Source organism: Lutjanus erythropterus, chromosome 6 (assembly GCF_056507025.1).
Source record: "Lutjanus erythropterus isolate fLutEry1 chromosome 6, fLutEry1.hap2, whole genome shotgun sequence".
NCBI lineage: Eukaryota > Metazoa > Chordata > Actinopteri > Lutjaniformes > Lutjanidae > Lutjanus > Lutjanus erythropterus.
In genome coordinates this window covers 12,125,713-12,146,465 of record NC_139322.1, presented here as the reverse complement: position 1 = coordinate 12,146,465, position 20,753 = coordinate 12,125,713, and the positions used below count along the sequence as shown (strand labels likewise).

General features: G+C 39.3%; 2 protein-coding genes across 4 annotated transcripts in view; one reads left to right on the top strand and one right to left on the bottom strand.

The window, feature by feature from the left end:
* pacsin1a (protein kinase C and casein kinase substrate in neurons 1a) overlaps window positions 1-14,776 on the bottom strand; it is a 60,442-nt gene extending 45,666 nt beyond the window's left edge. Inside the window, exon 1 of one of the 3 annotated variants that reach the window (XM_084720626.1) lies at window positions 14,756-14,776. The gene's annotated coding sequence lies outside the window, so the exon portion shown is untranslated. Of the gene's footprint in view, window positions 1-6,457; window positions 6,590-6,625; window positions 6,810-14,755 lie in introns of those variants that run through there. The other 2 variants (XM_084720624.1, XM_084720625.1) reach the window with 2 other exon arrangements.
* Window positions 14,777-15,167: 391 nt separating this feature from the next.
* On the top strand, window positions 15,168-20,106 carry smim29 (small integral membrane protein 29). Its single transcript, XM_084720628.1, has 5 exons — window positions 15,168-15,298; window positions 15,780-16,077; window positions 16,214-16,239; window positions 16,357-16,462; window positions 18,400-20,106. The coding sequence occupies exons 2-5, from the start codon at window positions 15,970-15,972 to the stop codon at window positions 18,466-18,468; spliced, it is 309 nt and encodes a 102-aa protein (XP_084576754.1). The 5' UTR covers window positions 15,168-15,298; window positions 15,780-15,969; the 3' UTR covers window positions 18,469-20,106.
* Window positions 20,107-20,753: the final 647 nt, after the last annotated feature.

Genomic DNA, 20,753 nt, shown 5'->3' with positions numbered 1-20,753 from the left:
TCATCTGGGAATCCCTCAATTATTATTCTATTGAATTTCATGATGCAATCTGCATTGTGTCTGCTACAAACAGAAACACAATGTTAAATACAGTGATAGATTTCTTATATATGCAACTCACTCTTGTTATACTGACTTGGATGCTGCAAAAAATTACTAGCAGGTAAGAGGCTACAGGGGTTTTATTGACCAGTTCAGATTACACTGATTATACTGTTTTTGGCGACCAAAAGATAAAATAAAAATGTAGAACCAAAGCGACTGAAATGCGTCAAATTTTCCAAAGGCAATGAATTTGTTTCGAAAATTAAAAACTATTGTGATCACTGAAATTCCATAAATGCCGGATGTATCATATATGATACAAAAAATTTGCATATATGTCAATGATATGGATGTTTTTAAATTTTGGTCAAAAGGTCTAATAAATGCTTCAATTATAAAATTTTCTGGTGATGATTTGATAAGTCAGACTTTACAGGGTTAAAATTTGAAACAGTAATACTAATCATTGGGAAGTTTATTGCGGCTCGTTGTAGACCATGCTAGGGTTTAGAGGGTGCAGATCTACAGTGTATAGAAACATTACAATGTAGAATATCAGCTACGGTCAGTGAAGCACCAAGTGAGGTAAGTTTTAAAAAACAATTACCCTAATGATAATAAACCAAGCTGAACAACTACGATGAAAAGATTTGATGTTATGTGTGATGTTTTACTTATCTGGAACACACACATACATATTGCTGCTTTTTACATGTAATATACATGTATATCTTGTTTTATATGTTATGCTTGTGTATGGACTAGGGCTGCACAATAAATCATAAAAAAAAATCCAGATCTCAATTCATGCATCTATGCAGTCTCATTTCTAAATGACGATGATCCACTTGCTCCTGCTCCACTATGCAATCACATCACGCTGCATTCACGTACTGACTGATTTGCTTTGGAACAAGTCGTGACTTGAGGTATTTCACAAGAGACTTTTGAGTTTAAGCCCAGCACTTTGATATGTCATGTGTTTACGTCCTCTGTTCAAATCCCTGTCTAGACATAAATAAATAATAAATAATAAAGAAATAAACATTTTTGTTGAAAAAAAAATAAGACTTTTCTGAGAGAATCTGGATGTCAATCCTCATTTTAGCAAGAATCACAGACCACAGGAAGAGTAGCTGCTACTTTAGTGGCAGCTAATGGAGATTTGAATAAATCAATTACAAAGTAACTGCATTAAAAATGACGCTGCATTAAAGGCAGCAGGTAACCTGAACCTCGTTCATACTGTTCTACAAAAAGAAACACACCTGCTTGAGTAGAAGACTTGAGAAATATTATCTACTGCAACCTTCTGTTGATAAACTTACAGCAAAAGACTTAGTAATGTTAAAATCCACAATCAGATATCACATTTAGTGTTTGATTATTCCATCAATATTTCATAAAATAAAAAGCATCTTACTGCCTTTTTAGTATGAAATCATACACAGCAACAGAGACAGGAAGACAAAATGAGACTCTTTTTGTGGTGCGAGAGGCGTCGTGGATGCTTCAATGTCATAAATCTTCCACCAAGGATAGAGTCTTCCCCTGTGTGTGTCCTCCTGTGCTCTGAGAGAAATGAGACGCTCCAGCTGCCCTTCAGACTTTGTCTCTGGTCTTACATTGCCTCTTTTTTCACACCTTGTCAGACACCACTATCCCCTCCTTTAACAGAGCAGCAGCAGCCTTTAACCCTTTCATCAACGAGCACGTTATAGAGAACGTAAAAAAAAAAGAAAGAAACAGCCTTGCTATTTCACACATTGTCCCCCCTGTCTCACGCATGATGACTCAGGTACGTCCACAAACACCGAAGACTGACAATGTAATATAACAACAATAAAGGTCATCCACATGAGTAAACACCACCATCCTCCATGCGATGGAGACGAGAATCGGATCTAACTGGGACTTGTTTTGCACCACCTCGATGCAGGTTTGTATCTGAAATCAATATTCTGCACCAGTTCTTATATTAGCCTTCACATTGTCTTGATTCATTGAAATGAAATAACTTTGTGTGTGAGACAAATCTCATCTAAAACAAAATGATTATGTGTTAAGTAAAGTTTTAACAAGCATGTAATATGACCAACCTTGACTTTTAAGACATCTGGTGCCTATTTTAGATATGTCACATTAAATGCACAGTATGCAACCTCTGCTGCTGTAGGGCTCTCTTACATAAGAAATATAATATGTAGACGCTGCATTGACCGCGTTGGCCTGTTGTTGCGAAACGTCAGCTTCGCCGCCATAATGGACTGGTCAAGACTGGCCCATGAACAAATACATGTAAACGGGGAGGCACATTTCTCATCTGATTTCACTGAGTAATGTTGTGTTCAAGTGATCTACATAAAGTCAGAAAACACCTTTGTTTTTCTAATTTACTCCACACAGATCATGAACCCTTCATATAGAAACGGCTAGTTGAAATTGGTTGAGAAATTGAAACATAATAGTGCTTAATAGCTCCCCTGATTAACGGTATTTATTTACAGCCCAGTCTTTACTGGACCAAAATGGCAGCATCATTGACGTATGACCCAGAGGCAATTGCGGCGTCTATCTGTATATGTCTATGGTTTCTCACATCCAATTACAAAAGATGTTGTTTGTTGACATTGTGAGGCAGTGTGGGATCATTGGAGTTGTTTTCTTCATTGTTAAAACAATCATTGCTGATGAAAATCTATCTGACATGACGTGGTAGAAATCATGTTCATGGACGAGGTTTTAAAGTTTCATTGATGTCACGTTGAGTCACGATCACTGACCCCCGTCCTCACTCTCTGGCATAGCATATCCCTTGTTTCTCTCAAAGTATTAGCAACAGGGGACCAAATGAAACAAGGTCTCAACAATAACGATTGCTCAAGCATGTGAAATGTCACGTTGAGAATTGGGCAAGCAGTAAAAAATAATTAAACACAGCTTCTTCTGGAGCTGATGATGGGAGTAGCTACAGAGCGAGGCGTTTTTCTTCCTTCTCATCTGAGAGTTGCACATGAGCAGTACCTACAAGGTACTTATGAGAAAATGGCAGGGGACAAAGTTTATAAGCTGGAGCACATTTTATTTATCCTGGAAGCGGGAGTTTAGTTAGGGTGGTGTTAGAGGATGTGGTCGAAACTCCAGCTACATATTCCAGCGGTTTGCTGCAAGTTTGACAGAGTGGTGGATAAAATGGGGTCATTTTTAAAGGTATGTCAAGTTTCTGAAAAGTGTGGCTGGAGTGCCACAACAAGAGCTGACAGCATCTCGCCTGCATGGCAGCTGAAAACCCCTCCTGTGGGGGCTCGCCTTGTCTACGAAACACAAATGCTGAGGCAAGTCAGGTAATCACAAAACTGATTATCACTGCATATCAATTTTTAAACAGACACCAGCTACTTGGTTTTTATTTGATTACGATTAATAAATAAAACAATTTGTATAGGGGCAAGCAAAACTTTACTTTTGATCCACTTGACCTGACGAAACGATGAACCCTGGAAACGCACCGTTACCTTGAATAAAATCACAGATTTCTCTTGAACATTGTTGGAGACATTTGGGATTATTTAAGTGCACAACTCAACAAACTATAAAACAGAGGAAATGCAGAAATGTTATATATTGTACCTCTGAGTAGAAGAACAAACGCCCAAATGACAATAGCTTGAAAGGTAGTGCTTTCCACAAATCCCACGCTCCTGTTAATCCTCTGTCACTGAATATGGACACGGCCAAAAGGAAACCAAATTGAAGAGAAGCTGGATTAAAAACTACCTAAAGCCATTTTGCAAAACTGCCTAAAACTATTTTTTTTCCCACTTCCTGGGTTAAGCTCCCTATACATGACCACTGTGTTCCCTGTGGTAGATAACACTCATGTCACAACTACTGTTTATTATTAATGGTTAAAGATAACCACAGATCAAGCCAGTGGCTGCATGAGTGCAGATCGTAATTAAAATCCTAAGCAGGAAGACGCTGCCTCGCCACAGTCAACAACAAAACAAGTCAAGCGTGGAAACTAAAAATGAGCAACACTGCAGACACACTTTAAGCACTACAGGAAGTCAGGGATGGCATACTTGTGGCTTTGGAAAATAAATACAGGTTCTCAGAGGCCAAAGTAGAATAGTTTTTGATTTAATTAATGGATCCAAGCGTCTCAAGGACACAGACAAGCACAGACCGCACACACAGACTCAGAAATAAATACACTGGCAGACAGAGGTTACCTGAGTTTTAGTCTCGATACAAATGCTTTTGTTTTTTGTTTTTTACAAAACCTGTTAAAAAAAGAGGCTGAACTTCTTCATTTAAATGCTGCATAAACACAAGTAGGTATATGGAAGTATAGCTTCATAAGGAAGTTTTTCCTCACCACTGTCGCCTTCATACGTGCTCTTGGGGTCTGTCTAAATAATAGTATAAAGACTACTAAAATTGTCTAAAACTGGTCAGATCTTCAATTAAATCACAAACTCTGATCAAAGAATAAGAAAACAAGATTACAAATTTGCCCATCAATTCAATGCCATCAGAGTTTTGATACCTAAGTCTACTTACTAGGCCCAAATTTAGGCAGTTAAAGATCAGTTGCTCCAAACGTATAGATATATCTTAAGACATTAAAGGGATAGGAAAATAAGGCATTTGTGCTCCACAAAATGACTGACTCTCAGGTAGGTAGATCTTCTGGGCTGTTTCCAAATAAGCTGCAATCTGATTGGACTAAACCCCCAGCAAGCGTATCTAAGTTGGAGATAAGTGACTGCAGTTATAACGGTAATCAGATGAGGATGGTGGGTACCTTCCCTTCTCTAAACGTCTTAAACTCTGTTTATTTAACATGGCTGATCACAGATGAACGATGAGTCTACAATGATGCACAGCGTCAACTGATGATTTCGATAGTCAACTGATCTGTGAAACCCCTGCTATGTCAGCAGTGTACTTATTAAAGCAGAAAGACATATTGCATACCTAATATGCACACTTCAATATTTGTTTTATCACAAGATATATGTAATGCAATATGGAACAATGGCAGATTTTCCTTCAGGCCTGATAGATAGATAGATAGATAGATAGATAGATAGATAGATAGATAGAAAAAAGAACAGAAATCAGCAGACTTGTAAAAAAGGACTTTTTGATCAAACAGTCTGCCTGGAGGAGTTCCTGGTGATACTTTTGACTTGGCTCTACCTGTGAAGAGCGAGGACTCTGCTAATAAATAGCCAGGACTCTTTAACTTCCCCCTGTCCGCAATGCAATTGGATTACCCCCCTGACAGTATCATCATCTCCTCTCTGCAGCCTCGTGTCAGGCTCTCTTGGGGGCACCTTGACTGCTGACAGACACGCACTCCGGCAAACAGTGAATTCAGCACCGCGGACAGCTCCAAAACAAGCGGCGACCTGACTGTCAGCTGCTACGTCACCGTGAGAGGATGAAGAGCTGCAGGGCTGAAAACTCACACATTAGCCCTTTAATCAGCCATGCATTCTCTGTGGATAGTAGCTTTAAAGAAAGACATGACGAGCAACATCTCCACTGTTAAACGCGTAAATGTTTCTATCATGAGACACTTCCGTCAGCTGACTTAAGCCTGGATGCATTTCAGCTCGGAGGCAGATTTGATGAATGATTAAAAGACCACATGCACCTAATCCCATGTAGAAAACAGGATGCTCCTCCTCTGTTTGTCAGAGAGAGAAAGAAAAAAAAAAACAATGACGCTAGAGATGATGGCTCCTCTCTGTGCTGTGACAACCAATTACATAACGTCAGAGCGGAGTGCTCTCATTAACATTCGCGTCCATTTCACAGAGAAACCCTCAAAAAACACATCCATGAGTCATATGCAACGAATCTGCAACACTAAACCCCGTCCTAAAGAAAACAGCAGGCATGATTGCGACATGTTTGATCGACGTATTTCACGTTTCTGGTCTTGTTTACGCATTTTGGCGCAAGGAAAGACACATAAAATGGCAATCCTTTCCCTGCCTTGACCACCATCTCCATCCACTATAGTGCAACATGGCAACATCTTTGATATTATACTCTGTGCTGATCTTCTTGTGGGGGCATATTTAAAGCAGATAAACATTGCATTGCTGGTACACTTTGCACACTGAGGTCAAATTTGCTCATCCTGGCGATTCGAAGGGCAACAGAGGCAGCTGCACAGTAAAAACAACACCCTGCATCATGCTATACATGAAACATTAGGTTGACAGTGCAAAACCAAACTGTTTCATTGGAGAGCAAAGCCTGCAATAGTAATCCAAGATGATGCAAGATGGTCCTCTTCACACTTGCATGCAAACAACGTTACACCATATAAAATGACGCATGCATAATTGTTAACAGGTAAATCTTTAGTATTCTAGTGGATGAGCAGTACTTGTTCGGTCTCGGAGCAGACAGAGGATGAGACATGATCCAAACGACGGAAATGATGCCAGATTCCTTTATCCCCGCGTCGCCCTTTGCTAAAAAAAGGATGCTCAGCTTCTCCTCCTCCCGGTGCAGCAATGTGGCACCGACACGGAGCAGACGCGCACAGACTTACCAGAGATGCTGCCTGCCTGCCTGCCGCTGATGAGGTGCACCACTGCCCGACAGCCTGCGCTGCGATTTCCTCCGTATTTCCCCTTGCAGTGACAGAAGGTGACCCTGCGTTCTCTGCAAGACTCTGCATCCACTAGATCACGATGCACGCAGCAAGGGGGAGCTCCACACACACAGCACAGCGCAGCACAGCGCAGGCTGCGTGCACGGGGGGGGATGGCCCAGCGATTTCCTTTCAATGGACGACAGAAATAGGCTGCGAGGAAACGAGTGAGCTAATGCAACTTGGAAAAAAGGACTTTTCGAATTCCCCTCCCTGCATTTGACACACGAGATTAGGGGAGCTTTGCCAGATGTGTCCGCAGCTGCAGGTGGGGGGGGGGGTTCTTTGGTATTTTTCAGGTCTCATGAGGGTGAAAGTTTTGCATGGATCATATTTAAATCCGTGGGAAGTGTCTTAAATTATACATAATATACCATTTCTAAAATAATATTGCGGCTCACGTTCATAATTTATAATGGGGAGAGCCCCCGAGTGTGACTTCCACTTTCCAGCCAATAAGGAGAGCGGATGGCGAGAGGAGGCGTCACTGCTTCCTCTTGTCAATCACGCCCACATTGCACTACACTGCAGGGAGGGAGATGAAGAGTGTTTTTGTCCTTTAACTGTCAAACAGACCTGCTGAAGCTCCAGTCAGTCTTTTGAGCACACAAAGAAGGTTTGTTCACCTGCATCTTACATCAACTGGGGAGTTTGACCTCCCCCACCTCCAAGAGTCTACATTATTACTTAATATAGTGAGCTAAAAATTTTGAAAGCTTGAACAATGTTGCTTTCTTTGTCTCATTTGTCCCAGGTCAAATGTGCTGCTCGGACAAAACAACTGGCCCCAGCCCAGATGGCCAGTGAAATTAGACCGGAACCACCACTGGTGAGAAAGATCGGACTGGACATGTGCTGGGAAGCATGGTCAAAAAGGAATGTAACACTGAAATCTTTAATCTTTGCCTTTTTATCATTTTTTTGGGTTACTGATGTATGTTTGGAAAACCCAGGGTTGGATTTTAGGGATGCACAATGTGGATTTTTTTCAGCCAATAACTGATAATTACCCGCTTCTCATGGCTGATACCAATAACATAACTGATCATTTCACTTTTATTTATTTTAAAAAGAAGTTTCCTATAACCTGTAGTTTATGAACACCTGACGGTAAGAAAGATGTAGTCAGCAAAGATGGATGATTTAATATTGATAGCTCTAACTCTAATCGACATCACTATTACAGCAAAAACAAAAAAACGGTTCTCACTTTTCAAATATTAATTTACTTTTTCTAGTAAAGTCCTCAAGAATAAGCCAAAGAATTACAAGTCAAGTCATATTTTATTACTATAGCCCCAAATCACAAATAACAGTTAGCTGCAGGAAGCTTTACAACACCTTCTGTCCTTAGACCCTCACTGCCGGTAGGGAAAAACTCCCCCCCAAAAACCCGTTCAACAGAGAATATGAATAATCCACACTTCATGGCTCAATCCAGGTGCAGCAGTTTGACGTCACGAATGAGACAACAGTGTGCTGCGCTTGTTCTTCCTCTCTTTCTCCTTAACTGTTTACTGTCAGTCAGGCCATTTGTAAAGATGCATACTGCCAACCACTGTATCGGAGTGTGTAGATGCTGTGCTTGTTAAGTCAATGAAAGCCATTTGGCTCTGTATTATCGGCTTTATTTATCAGATATAATTTCATCATCTGACTCATCATTGTTTGTCCTTATTAGATTTGTCTGTTAGCTTGATGAAATACATGATAAATGGTGTCAGGTAGATTCATCAATGTCAGAACCCACACTAAAACCACAACATCCAAATAATAGTTCTTTATGCATTTGTTAAGTTTTTTAATCCCGAGTCGAGCCTCTTGTCGCCAATTAAATAAGATCCAATTTTGAGGACGTCTTACCTCCTCCCAAATATGTGCGCTGATATTCAATTGCTGTTTTACTTTTATCTAGATCTAAGTTTATTTCATATCCTAACATACTTTCAAACCAATTTATTATATATATTTTAAGGCTGTAGTTTGTAGTTTAATGCCACTCAAAAAAACTAAACAAATTCAGAGGTTTGATGGAGGTTGCTTGTCTTTTTTTGTGGTCATTGTTATTTTCTTTTTCTGGGCATTTTTTTTTTCTTTTTTCTCTCTTATTTTGTTGTTTGAATTAGTTTTTCTTAATCAGTATTGATGAAAAATGTTGAAACTCAGAGATATAACTACTGCATGTGCACCATGCAGGCTCTTTCCATTAACTTTTTTTCTTTTAAGTAATCTTTATATCATGAGGAGCTACAACACTTTGCTTTTTATGGGCTGGTTCAAATCTCATCTGCCTGCAGTCTGACAGTTCTACTAATTATCTACATGGCTACAAACACTAGATGAAATGAAAACACTGATGTTAGATATCAGCAAACATCTCTGATAAATAAGGGGAAAGAATATTCTTGTTTTTTGCAGCGCTGGTCCTTTCAACTCTCAGCGGAGCAAAGCGCCCTGCCAGAGCCACTCAACATCTAACACACACAGAGTGACACGGGGAGGTGTCTGTTCTGTGGAGACGAGGATGCAGCAAGAGCAAATGCCTTAAAGCAGATCAACTGGATGCCGGCTTAAGTCTGACTCTGAGGAGCAATAACTATATGCTAATTATGTAACAACACAGCCAACAATACAGAATACTGTTCATTTGATCTCTGCAGTCACACACAACTGCACAACTCGTCATTATCTCTGTGCAGAAATGCTTTGTTGCACAGTAAGGCTGCACAATGTGGTAATATGGTATTATACTATGTTCCACGATGAGTTGGAATTATTATTTTTGCATCACAATTTCTATTTTCACTGAAAGAAACAATTAAAATCATGACGATGGGACATTTGTTGGGGTCTGTACCAAACAAACATGTTTTCTTACATCTGGAAAACAAGATGGACATCTCTGCAACATTTCTGTACGTCATTACAATGCTGTTTTGTCACACGTTTTCCCTTTATCAAAAAATTCAAACCTATATTCAGCTCCCTTCCAGGAGTGAAAACTGACATCCTCCCTTCCTTCCTTTCTGCTTTGATTAAACAATGCAACCTCCACGCCTCCTTCTCTCTGTTGTGGTTAAACTGTGACTGTTGAGGGAAATCCAATCTCCCTGGAAGTGATTATATTGACAGATTTTCTGTGCTAATCAAATTCTCGTTGAGTGTTAGGAAAACTAAAGCATTCTGAGAAAAAGCCTGAGACTGGGATCCACTGCGCCTGGTTTATGTTTCATTTCAGTCTACGGATTAACTCTCTGTGTACCTCTCTTTTATATACACATCTATCTGAGTACTTCATATGGTTAATAGGAAATATATATAGTTTGTACTGATATTTGGCTACTACTACTCTTGTGTGCAACTGAGAAGGATTATGGATATTTAAGATGGCGACTCTCCATATTTATCATAAGTGTGAGGAAGAGTCAGGTGCTCAAAACGTCACAAGCAATTAAATCCTTTTTACAGGAGCTACTTGATGAGCAGATCTATCTGTCTCTACTCTGCTGATTAACCTTAACTGACAGATAATGTCATAACTTAATATGTCACAACAGTCAGTTTTCACTGAATATCCAGCATCTACATGGTCATGGGAAATATAATTAATTCAAAGGTATTTAGTGACATCTAGTGGCAACAGGCTGACAGTGCAAAAACTGAACCTCTTCCTATGAAAGGGTTAATTCTGATGAAGAGATACCTCAAGTAGATTGTGTCTTCTTTTACACGCCGAGGGAAATGCACATGGAAATAGGCATCAAACCAATGGAAATTAGGGAACAGCATTTTTTCTGTCCGGATGAACTGAGGACTGGGTTGTCGAGTAGATGTTGCCTGCAGAAAAACACACAAAATATTAAATTTTTATGAGCTAGGAAGGTAGTTGGGCTAATGACAATTTAACCCTTTTATTTCTTGAAAATTTAATTAATCCTGCAACAAGAAAACAGTGCAGAGGCTGCTGATTGGAGCCCTTGTGTTGAGCTGTTGAAGGAAATGACTCAGATGGATCCCAGGAACAGGATCTTCCCATGTCAGACCTTGGACCATCCATTCATAACAAGGAGCTGCCACAACCCCAGCAACAGCTCTCACTAAGTGTGTCTACATGAGTCTGTGTGTTACGCCTTCCTCTTGTCACAAAGGTTGTCTTACAACAGTGGCCATCGTAGATGACTTTACTGGCTGGCGTAATGTGGTGAGTGTGCAATTTGAACATGCCCGTAAAAGTGTAAATTTTAACCTTTGTGAGCAATTAAAGTGCAGCCTCTGAAACCGATCGCAGTCGGCAATGCCAAAGTCACTGCAGAGGTCACAGCTGATGACAGCTGGGTTAGGGTTAGGGGAAGAGAAGGGACACATTTGTTGTACTATCAGTTTGAAATATTTGCTTTCAACTGAGCACACTTCTGATTCTAAGGGGAATTACTTAACGTATGAGCAAAAAAATTCAGGGGGACTCTTATTTGTTAGGTGCATCTGTCTTTGTTTACCTGTGGAACCTGAAGTACATGTGCATCAGTCACATGTACTTCAAATAAATATGGAACTAAATCCCGGATAAATTGTATGTTAAAGGGCCTTAAATGTCATCTTCTGTGTTTATATTGTTTAGTGTATTGTTTGTGTCTTGTCTCAATTTTTGTGACTGTAATGTTATGTTAAATGTATGTATTTTGTTTCTTTTCCTAATTTTTGTTATTCTTGATATTGCAAACGGAGCTGCTTTGACACAAAACAAAGCTCAGATTTTCCTGACAATAAAAGTATAAAGATAGCTTGGCTTTTTCCTGACTTCAAAAATACACCTACCAACACCTGTAAAGCTGACTAACACATTGTACTTTAACAAAACAAGATACAACATAATTGTGTCCAAATTATGAATATTTATACAGGATAGTAATAACATCAATTTCTGGGCCAGCAGAGATGCTATGAATCATTGGGGAGAGTTTTCATGTTTTTCCCATGATGAGTATTCCAATTTGTGGTGCCTTTAAGGACAACACTGCAAACGAGTAACAACAGGCCTCTGATGCAACTCTCAGGCCCAACTTTAAACGATTTTTTCTCATTAGTGGTTAGGATCTCAGAGTGACATAGTCATGTCATTGTCATTGTCATTTCCTTCCACTCTCCATTCACAGTTCCATCAGTGACTAAAGCATTGAGTATACTTTTACTTTGGTCAGTGAGCCCCAGAAGAAGAAAAAGAAGAAAGGAATCCAAGGATTCTTCTCCACATTGAAGAGGATATTTTTCTCCTGCTTCCATGTGCCTCAGGACGACAACCAGTGAAGAAGTCTGTGAAGATTTTCTAGTAAAACACTCTCTGTCAGGCTCAGTTCAGCCTCATCGGTTTCAGTTGCACTGAATCGGGCTTGGGTCTTTGAAACTCTATCAAGTTCTCAAGAGTTTTACTGAAAATCCTTCACAGTGATTTCTATGGGCAGCACGGTGGCTCAGTTAGCGCTGTAGCTGCAGAGCCTGAAGGTCCTGAATTAGAATCTCAGGTTCTCCCTGTGAGGACGCTGCATGTCCTTCCTGTCTTTGCGTGGGTTTTCTCTGGGGGCTCTGTTTTACTCCCACAGTCCAAAGACATGCATATTACATTAGGCTGTAATCTGGACTTTCTAGTTACAAAAAGCTAATAAAAATAAATTTCAGAGGAGTTATTAGTGCCTTATTTTTTGTTTCTCTTAAACCTGTCCTTTAATGCTCAACTAACACAGGTTCTTTCTCATATTTTGACTGAGTAAATCTTTTGGCCGATACTGAGCTGCAGTTTACATGTTCAAGTTGTCTTGTCATGTGTCAGTTAAGTGATGTCTGTACATGTTAGCTCTGACAGGAGGTCAAACTATCCATGAGAATAAGTAGCAAAGTAAGGGTGTGGATTTCAATGGAATTTAACAATAATAAAAATTCATCTTTGAGGCAGCAGAGGTGCTACAAATCATTTTTTGCACTTAAGGACAACACTGCAAACAACTAACAACAGGCCTCTGGTGCAACCCTCAGGCCATCTTTTAATTATTTTGCTCCATCAGTGATTAGGATCTCAGATTGAAATAGTTATGTCTCTTCCTGTTTCATTTATCCACTGTTTTGTTCTCTCGCATATAATAATGCACCAGAAAAGTAGTTTATTGTTGTACATCATTCCCAGGGCGTCAAATACTGGTGTTTTGGGTTGGTAGAGCATCCTGAGAACAGCTAAATAATGAGAAATACAGGCAGAGGACAGGGTCTCTTCGGTCACAACCACACACAAAGGGACTATATGTTTATATGTTCAGAGGTCATTTCTCATAGAGAGAAACTATGCAAATATTACCGTCACTGATGACTCTTGTATAATAGACGTGACATTAATCGTTTAAAATTCAGCTGCACAACTTTCAAAGATAGTGTTACTTATAAAGTTATATGGGTTGTATACCTGCAAATGTAGTTAACGGCTGCACTGTTTGTAAAAGCACCAAGGAGAGAGAGGGAGAGAGACATAGAGAGTGAATTAAGAGAGTGAGTGCTGTTGGCGAGAAGCAGTGAATCAAAGAAATTAAATGGCATTTTCTGATTGTTTCACAGCAGTGCTGTTCTAAAGCACAAATAAACACGCCTCCATACAACGCCGGATTTTGTGTCAATACAGCCGAAGTAATCCTCAATCTGCTCTGAGTGTGTGTTTGTGTATCTCTCTTTGCATTTCTCACAGACAGAGGAAAGAGGAAATAGACAGAGAATGTGATATAACTATTGATTGCTATGTTTTCATAGAGTCCTCAAAACGTGCGTGCTGCAGGCCTATTGGCTGGGGGCTACACACCACTGCCAAACAGATGTGCCAAGCACAACAAAATATAAGAAAACAATAAAATACAGACATAGGGCACGGTCTCTGTAGGTACAGACTCCAGCTTTTTGAAGACTTTAGAAAAGTTTCTGTTAATCAAAACGTGGGACATGGTCTCAATATGTGGGATGTGGGACAAGGGATGAAAATGCTAGCCAGTGCCACACAAAGTGGAACATCTGGTCACCCTATTTCTGAAGAAAACTAATGATTTACTAATAAGTTGCTTGTGAATTTGAACATCTATTTGTCATTGGCTGGTAATTTTAAAAGCACCTTTGAAAACATTAATTTCCTACGCTGGTCATAATTCATGATTTATAGCAGTGGTTCCCAAATTGGGGGATGTGGAGCCACTGCAGGGAGTAGCAGCAGGAGTAATATATAGTGAAACAAATTTGAATAATAATAATAAGAATAATAATAAGAATAATAAGAATAATAATAACTTTATTTAAAAACAGAGTTTACAAGAATAAGTATGATTTATGTGTGGGAAATACACAAACGAGAGTTTACTGTTTCAGTCATGCTGACCTTATTTCACTAAAATGCAACTTGAATAATTTTTTTATCAGTTGCTTTTATGGCTGCAACTAACAATGATTTTCATAGTCAATCGATTGATTGATTATTTTCTCGATTAATCAGTTAATAGTTGTTTGAGCAATAAAATTTCACAGAATGGTCAAATGGTGAAAAATGTTGATCACTGTTTCCCAAAGCCCAAGATGGCATCTCCAAATGTCTTGCTGTGCCCACAACCCAAAAATATTCAGTTTAGTGTTCTGAAGGAATAAAGAACCCCAAAATATTCACATTTAAGAAGCTGGAATCAGAGAATTTTGTTCTTAAAGATTTACTCAAACTGATTAAATGATTATCACAATACTTCCCGATTGGTTTAATAATCAATTAATAATTGATTAATCATCAGCTGTAGTTGCTTCCCTAGTTGATAGTAATTGTGTGGTGGGGGTCGTGAACTTCTTTTGGCTTCTGAAGTGGGGGGGCTTGCCAGAAAAAGGTTGGGAACCACTGGTTTAGAGGGATTATGTTTTCATGAGTTTACATATTATTTTAGGAAATTCTTCATATTATACCTTTAATTAAACAGTGTAGGAATTGGCAGGAGTTTGGTCCACTTGGGTGTCGGTGCTTCTTACCATGTGGCACCGCAGCGTTGCAAGTCCCACAGGAAAAGCCGCTGCAGGTGCTGAAGCTAGCGGTTCTCTGGTTTGTTGACCTCGGTTCGGGGTAGCGGGATGCTGAACCGGTTCATGGGGAACAGAGGATCCTGGTTTGCCCTCGAAATACTGTTTTCTCTCCTTGTGTGAGATGCAGTAAATGGTCCGAGCCTTGTGGACAACCATTACAACTAACTGATTATGCTAACAATGTTCTTTTGTGATGCTAGCTCCTCCTATTAATGTTAAATTGTGTGTACAAAAAAAATTGGACCACACACGTTTCTGTAACACAAAACGCATCACACGAGTCCACGTAAATCGTACTACATGTGTTCTCGGCACGCATATACTTTAAATTACCGTATAAGGTTAAAGTTCATGGCAGTTGTTGCGCTTTTGTGTAGTCGTTCCGCTTTTATTTTGAAAGGGGCCGGAAGTGTTACTGTTGTTGCTGCTTACGGAAGACAAACTGCGTGCGACCACAACGGTACTCAAAATAGAGCATTTACACGCCGCACAGTGAGTAAGAATTTATTTTAATTTATCTGAAACGATAGACGGGTCTGTCGTACCTCTTTAGAGCTCGTCTTAATGCAGAGAGGACTAACTAGTTTTAGTTTTTTGTACAATAAAACAACTTGTCAGTAACGGTGTCATCTACGAGCGCTGCTAACGGTGACGTTAGCTATGTTTATATGGTTGGGGTTAATAACCTAGCGGAGCTTTTAAACAGGAAAACTCATCGACAGCGGTTGTTATATTTTCGTTTAAATGAGGACAGTGTTGTCACTTATTAGCAGGTACCAGTAAAGCAGCTGATAGCAGCAGGAAAAGTGGCTTTTACGATGCTCGCTAACGAATTCACTTTATATTTTGTATTACATCAAGGACTTAATAAACTTGACGTATTAATAAACTTCGTTGAGAAAGATATCCGCCGCTATATGACCGTACAACTTTCCCGATTGTAACTGTGGGTAAATTCCTTTCTTTCCCTCAGATTTCTCGCTGATTAGGGAGGGCAGTGATACCATGTGGAAGTCACATGAACGACAGGATGAGGCATAAACAACAAGCGGGCAGCTTGAGGTGAGAGCCGCTGTACAGTGTCTGCCACAGGGAGGGGGTCTGCTGCCTGTGAAGGCCCTGCACAAGCAGCCCCCTGTGTCCCTGTCCACTGAACATATGCAATGAACAGCACCACTGAGTCTCCTGCCACCATAGACGGGGATCTGGCTGTCGGCTATGTGTTGGTACCGTTTCTCCTCATCACCATCATTGGGATGGCTGCAGCTGCGGTGAGTGGTTTTGCTGTGCTGGTTGACATAAGATGCCCTCCATAAAGCAAAGGGAGCATTAAAATACATTGTGATAAAACAGAATTACGAGACCTTATTATACACTGTTTATTTAATAGTCTTTACTCTATTGCAGGTCATGTATATACGTAAGAAAAGAAGGTAAGACTTTTAATCTATGTATATTGATTTCATGGCACAATGCTTGTAGATAAACTTGATTGCTTCACTTCATGATTCATTTAATCAGTGTTTGATTACCTTTATTGTGTCTCTCAGAATTGACAGACTCCGTCATCAGCTGTTACCTGTTTACACGTATGATCCTTCAGAGGAACTCAATGAAGTTGAACAAGAGATGTTGTGGAGAGAAGAGGACACACGGGTATGATGCATCATTGGTTTTCTGTTTTCTGGTACATTTTTACCTGCAAGTGGGACAAATTATAATGCAACCGTAAAACAGGATAGATGTTATTTATATATGCAGTGAATTAGGCATGCTAGACCTTTACAGCTGACCACATTTTCCACCAAGGGCATTTCTACTGTTGCCCTGTTTACTCAGACTGTATGCATTCTAATTGTGTGTTTGTCTTTGGTTGCACCATTCGCTCTAACAACACAGCAGTTCCTCAATTGGTCAGTCACTTCCTCATCCACATAACAACAGCTAAAAAATGTACAGCACAAAGTTTAGTAATAGTAATAGTAGTAGTAGTAGTACAGTAGAAAAGTTGCAGGAATTGTTTTATTTGCAAACCTCACATCCCTCACAATAACAGCCAGTGGTTAGTTTTGTTTCCCCTTCAGTGGTGAAATATTTTCTAAACATAAACGACACAACTTATGGCCTCAAATATTTCCTGCCATCAATATGAATGATTGGTTCAAAGCAGGTCTAAAAACCCAATCTATGTGAGTGTATACATGCAGCTGTCATGTTTATCTAAAGATTAAACTAAAGGTACAAAGACTCTAGTGTAGAAGTGGAAATAGGTTATTATGAATAGAATAAAAGTATTTAAATTAAATTATTTCTTTCAAAAACCATGCACTGAGCCGTGAGAAACACTAGGTGGCAGTATGGACCATGGGCAGAGTTCATTTAATAGTACTTCACAGCTGTGAAACAGAATGGAAGAAAAAAAACATCATATCAAGTTTTGTATTGGTTTAAGTGGCTATTATTAAGTCCTTAAAGGGTCAGTTAACCCAAATCACAAATAACATTTTGTCAGTTAACTCCTACTAGATTACTGCTTTCTGCTGGATAGTTTTGCACCCCATTTACACCTGGCAGTAAAATGTGATCAGTATCTGGATAAAGAAAAAATACTGTTAATAGAAAGTGTAAATGCATCAGATTAGAATGTGATTGGATCTGCCTGACCACATCTGGGGGCAGTTTGGGTCGCATACAAGGTGCTGATATCCGTACACTCTACATATGTAACACTGACTCAGATATTTCTTTTTACTTAACATAAAATATAGGTTGTTCATATTTAGAGATCGAGCAAGCAAGTAGGCTAGAAGAGACACACCTCACTGATTATTTGTCTGTTCTGTGCCATGAAAGTGCCACAAGATGTGTTATTCAACAGAACTGCATGAAATGCGGGTAGCAAATGAATGATGTACAGTAAGAAATAACTGAGTATGCAACACTGTGCTCTGCTTCTGTGCAGATTTGCTGTTAACAAGGTGTATAATTTGTCAAGTCACAGAGCAGCTTACATGCCAGCAATGCAGCACACAGGGACAAACAATATTTTTCATGCAATGAAAGGAATAACTTAATATATCACATTTGCCAAATTTGCAAGTGGAGACAAATAATTAAGAATATGTTGTAGACACCATTTCAAGCTGATAAAGGTTTCCTCTAACCCAACAACTCACAAAACACTGATTTTTTTTTTTTTTTTTTAAGGGAGTCTGATGCTGATTTGCTGCCATCTCAAATTACTCATGTGCAGGTTTTGCTCTGGAGTATAGATCTGATCTTATTGGGGAATATGAGAATGCATTAAAAATACCACATAAAAACACAAACTCAAAATCCGACTGTTAATGATCTAGATAGCATATCTGGGTAAAGAGCCCAGTTTAATTCCAAGTTTAAATGAGGTGTGTTAATTTTATGAGCTGGGGCTTTGTGACATCCATTCCAGAGATTTCTGCCACTAGTCCAACACAGACAAAATGCCACAAACTCACAACAGTTTTACTTCTCCTCAGTGGGAACAACTGCCTTGTAAAAATGACTGCGCTAAGCTAAAACTTGCACTTTGTATTTATTTTTTTTTTTGTCCTCAGATTGTACAAGGATGGGCCAGAAGTTACCAACAGCGACGCCCTCTTCTGACCAAAGACGTCAATGCATGATGGTAGTAAACCATGGCATCTGTGCTTTCAGTGAGGAGATGAACAAACAGCCACAGAGATCAGTCATTATCGAAGTCATACACAACTCTTTCTTTTGTTTGTTTTCACTATTGTTGCTACCATTTGCCGTTATCTTTGCGTGCATCAGCAACAATCAGCGTTTCTGTTTTTCCTGTTTTATGTACAGAGTGACTGTTCATTTGTATGTTTCTGATGCCAATCCTGTGTGCCTAACAGACGCAGTACCTTAAACTTATTTATTTGAAATTATTTATTCAGACTGTTGACTGTGGTATTTGCTGACCAGATTCAAATTTAAGAACGGTAGAATTGATCTAAAGGTACAGGTTACTGTTGGTTACTCTTGTTTACATTCAAAATGTTGTTGTGGGCGGCATGCAGCAAGAAGTCATGTTCCTGTGGGTTGCAGTAGGCATTCGCATTGACTATAATTATATAAGAGGCTGTGTTCACAGTGTGGTAAGAGACAACTAATCTGCACTAGTTAAAAATCATCACCCCTGCTGTTTGAGGGTTTGTGATCATTGCCTGGTGAGGTTGTTGTGCAGAGGTTGTTTGCAGTGGTTTAAAAACAAATGATGAAATGTGTCACATGTGCTGACATGACACACTGTAATATCAGTTCCAAAAAGAGTTTTAAATTCCAAGTTTCATAGATATAAAGATAGAAATAGCTGTTTGGTGAATTTTATTTCAGTTTCACGTTGAGTCAAAAGCATATACACACCCTCTTTGGTTTTAATTTCCTCTCAGGATTTAACTAGCTGCCCCACGATCCGGACCTTTTTGTGGTTTAGCCAAATCCTATGACTCTTGTCAATGGCATGAAAACCCAGATATGGAAGTAAATAACACCAACCCCCTCTCATCCCCAAAATGAGTCGTGACTAGTGCCCTAAATATGTCCTGTCTACAAGGCATGGCACCAGCACAAATTTACCTCCAGCTGAAGAGTCTGTTCAGATGAATGCCATAGGTCTGACTGTATCAAGGACTCAGGAAACCTCACGTTTTTTTCCCTTGATGAATTGCAACTGTTTCTGGCCTTTATTTGACTTGCATTGGTGAATGTAAACTAAATACAATAGAACTGTTAAACTGTTCTCATATGGGAACTTGTATGGTAGTGGTTGTGAATATAAATGCTTTGTATTATGAGTGAACTTGATTTTATCAGGTATGACATCTGGAGGTGCTTCAGAATGAGCTTTCACATGGATGTTTTCTGGACCCGAAAACATCTTTAACCCAGAACATGTTCCTTGGTGCTCCACAGCCATCTTTACATCTCACTGTTCATTTTCTATGCATTATCTAGAGATTTGTTTTTTTTATTTTTTGTGAAAAACCAATAAAATAGGGTAGCCACAATTTAAACGATACAAATATACAATCATATGACTTTGATTTGCACTGGTGAAACACTGGTAAACTTTTAATGAAAGGCTGTGAGTTCAGGTTGCACTTGAAATATCAAAGAACTACTGATGGAAATGTGAATTTGGCAGCACTGTTTTAAAGGTTTCACCCTCAGACTGCTGTACCGGTTTGTTGCTTTAAGACACAATTGTTGGGCTAATTTAAACATTGAACATACAAATAAAGTAATAACTTTGTCTTTTGTGTTGTAGTTGTCATCATTTGCAGTGTAATTGTCCTAGTTGTCTGTAAGCTGTAAAGAAAATAATGCATGTCAGTGAAGGTGCAGTCTGTAAGATTTAGGGCAGGGGTCACCAAATTTAAATTGTTAATGGAATCCAGAGTTGGCTAGACTCAATGCTTGTCAACAAACTTCAGAGGAAAAGGCACTGAGCTGTAGATGTAGGCTATGATGATATTGGAGTTGAATTTTTTTTTTCAGTGTAGAAGCTACACATTTTTGGTGTGCTGACTCACATTACATCTACAACTATGATAAATAAAACATACAATGTAAAAAAAACCCTGAAGACTTGAAGGCAGTTTGCTGACCCCCAAATTAGGGGAATCTTTTAGTAGAAATAGAATATTATAGGTATGCTGTCATGCATGCATAGTCAGCTGAAAATAATGGTTACTTTGGAATGAGCCATGTTGAAAATAGATAGCATGGATCCTTTCCCAGGGAAGCTGCAGTGTTGAACTGCCATGTTTCTACAGTGGCCTAAAATAAGGCTGCAACTATTTTATTGATTATTCTGCTTATTTTTGCAGTTAATCACTTAGTGAGTCAAGTTTCCACAACCCAAAGACTCTTCACTTACTATGAGATGACAGAAAAAAAA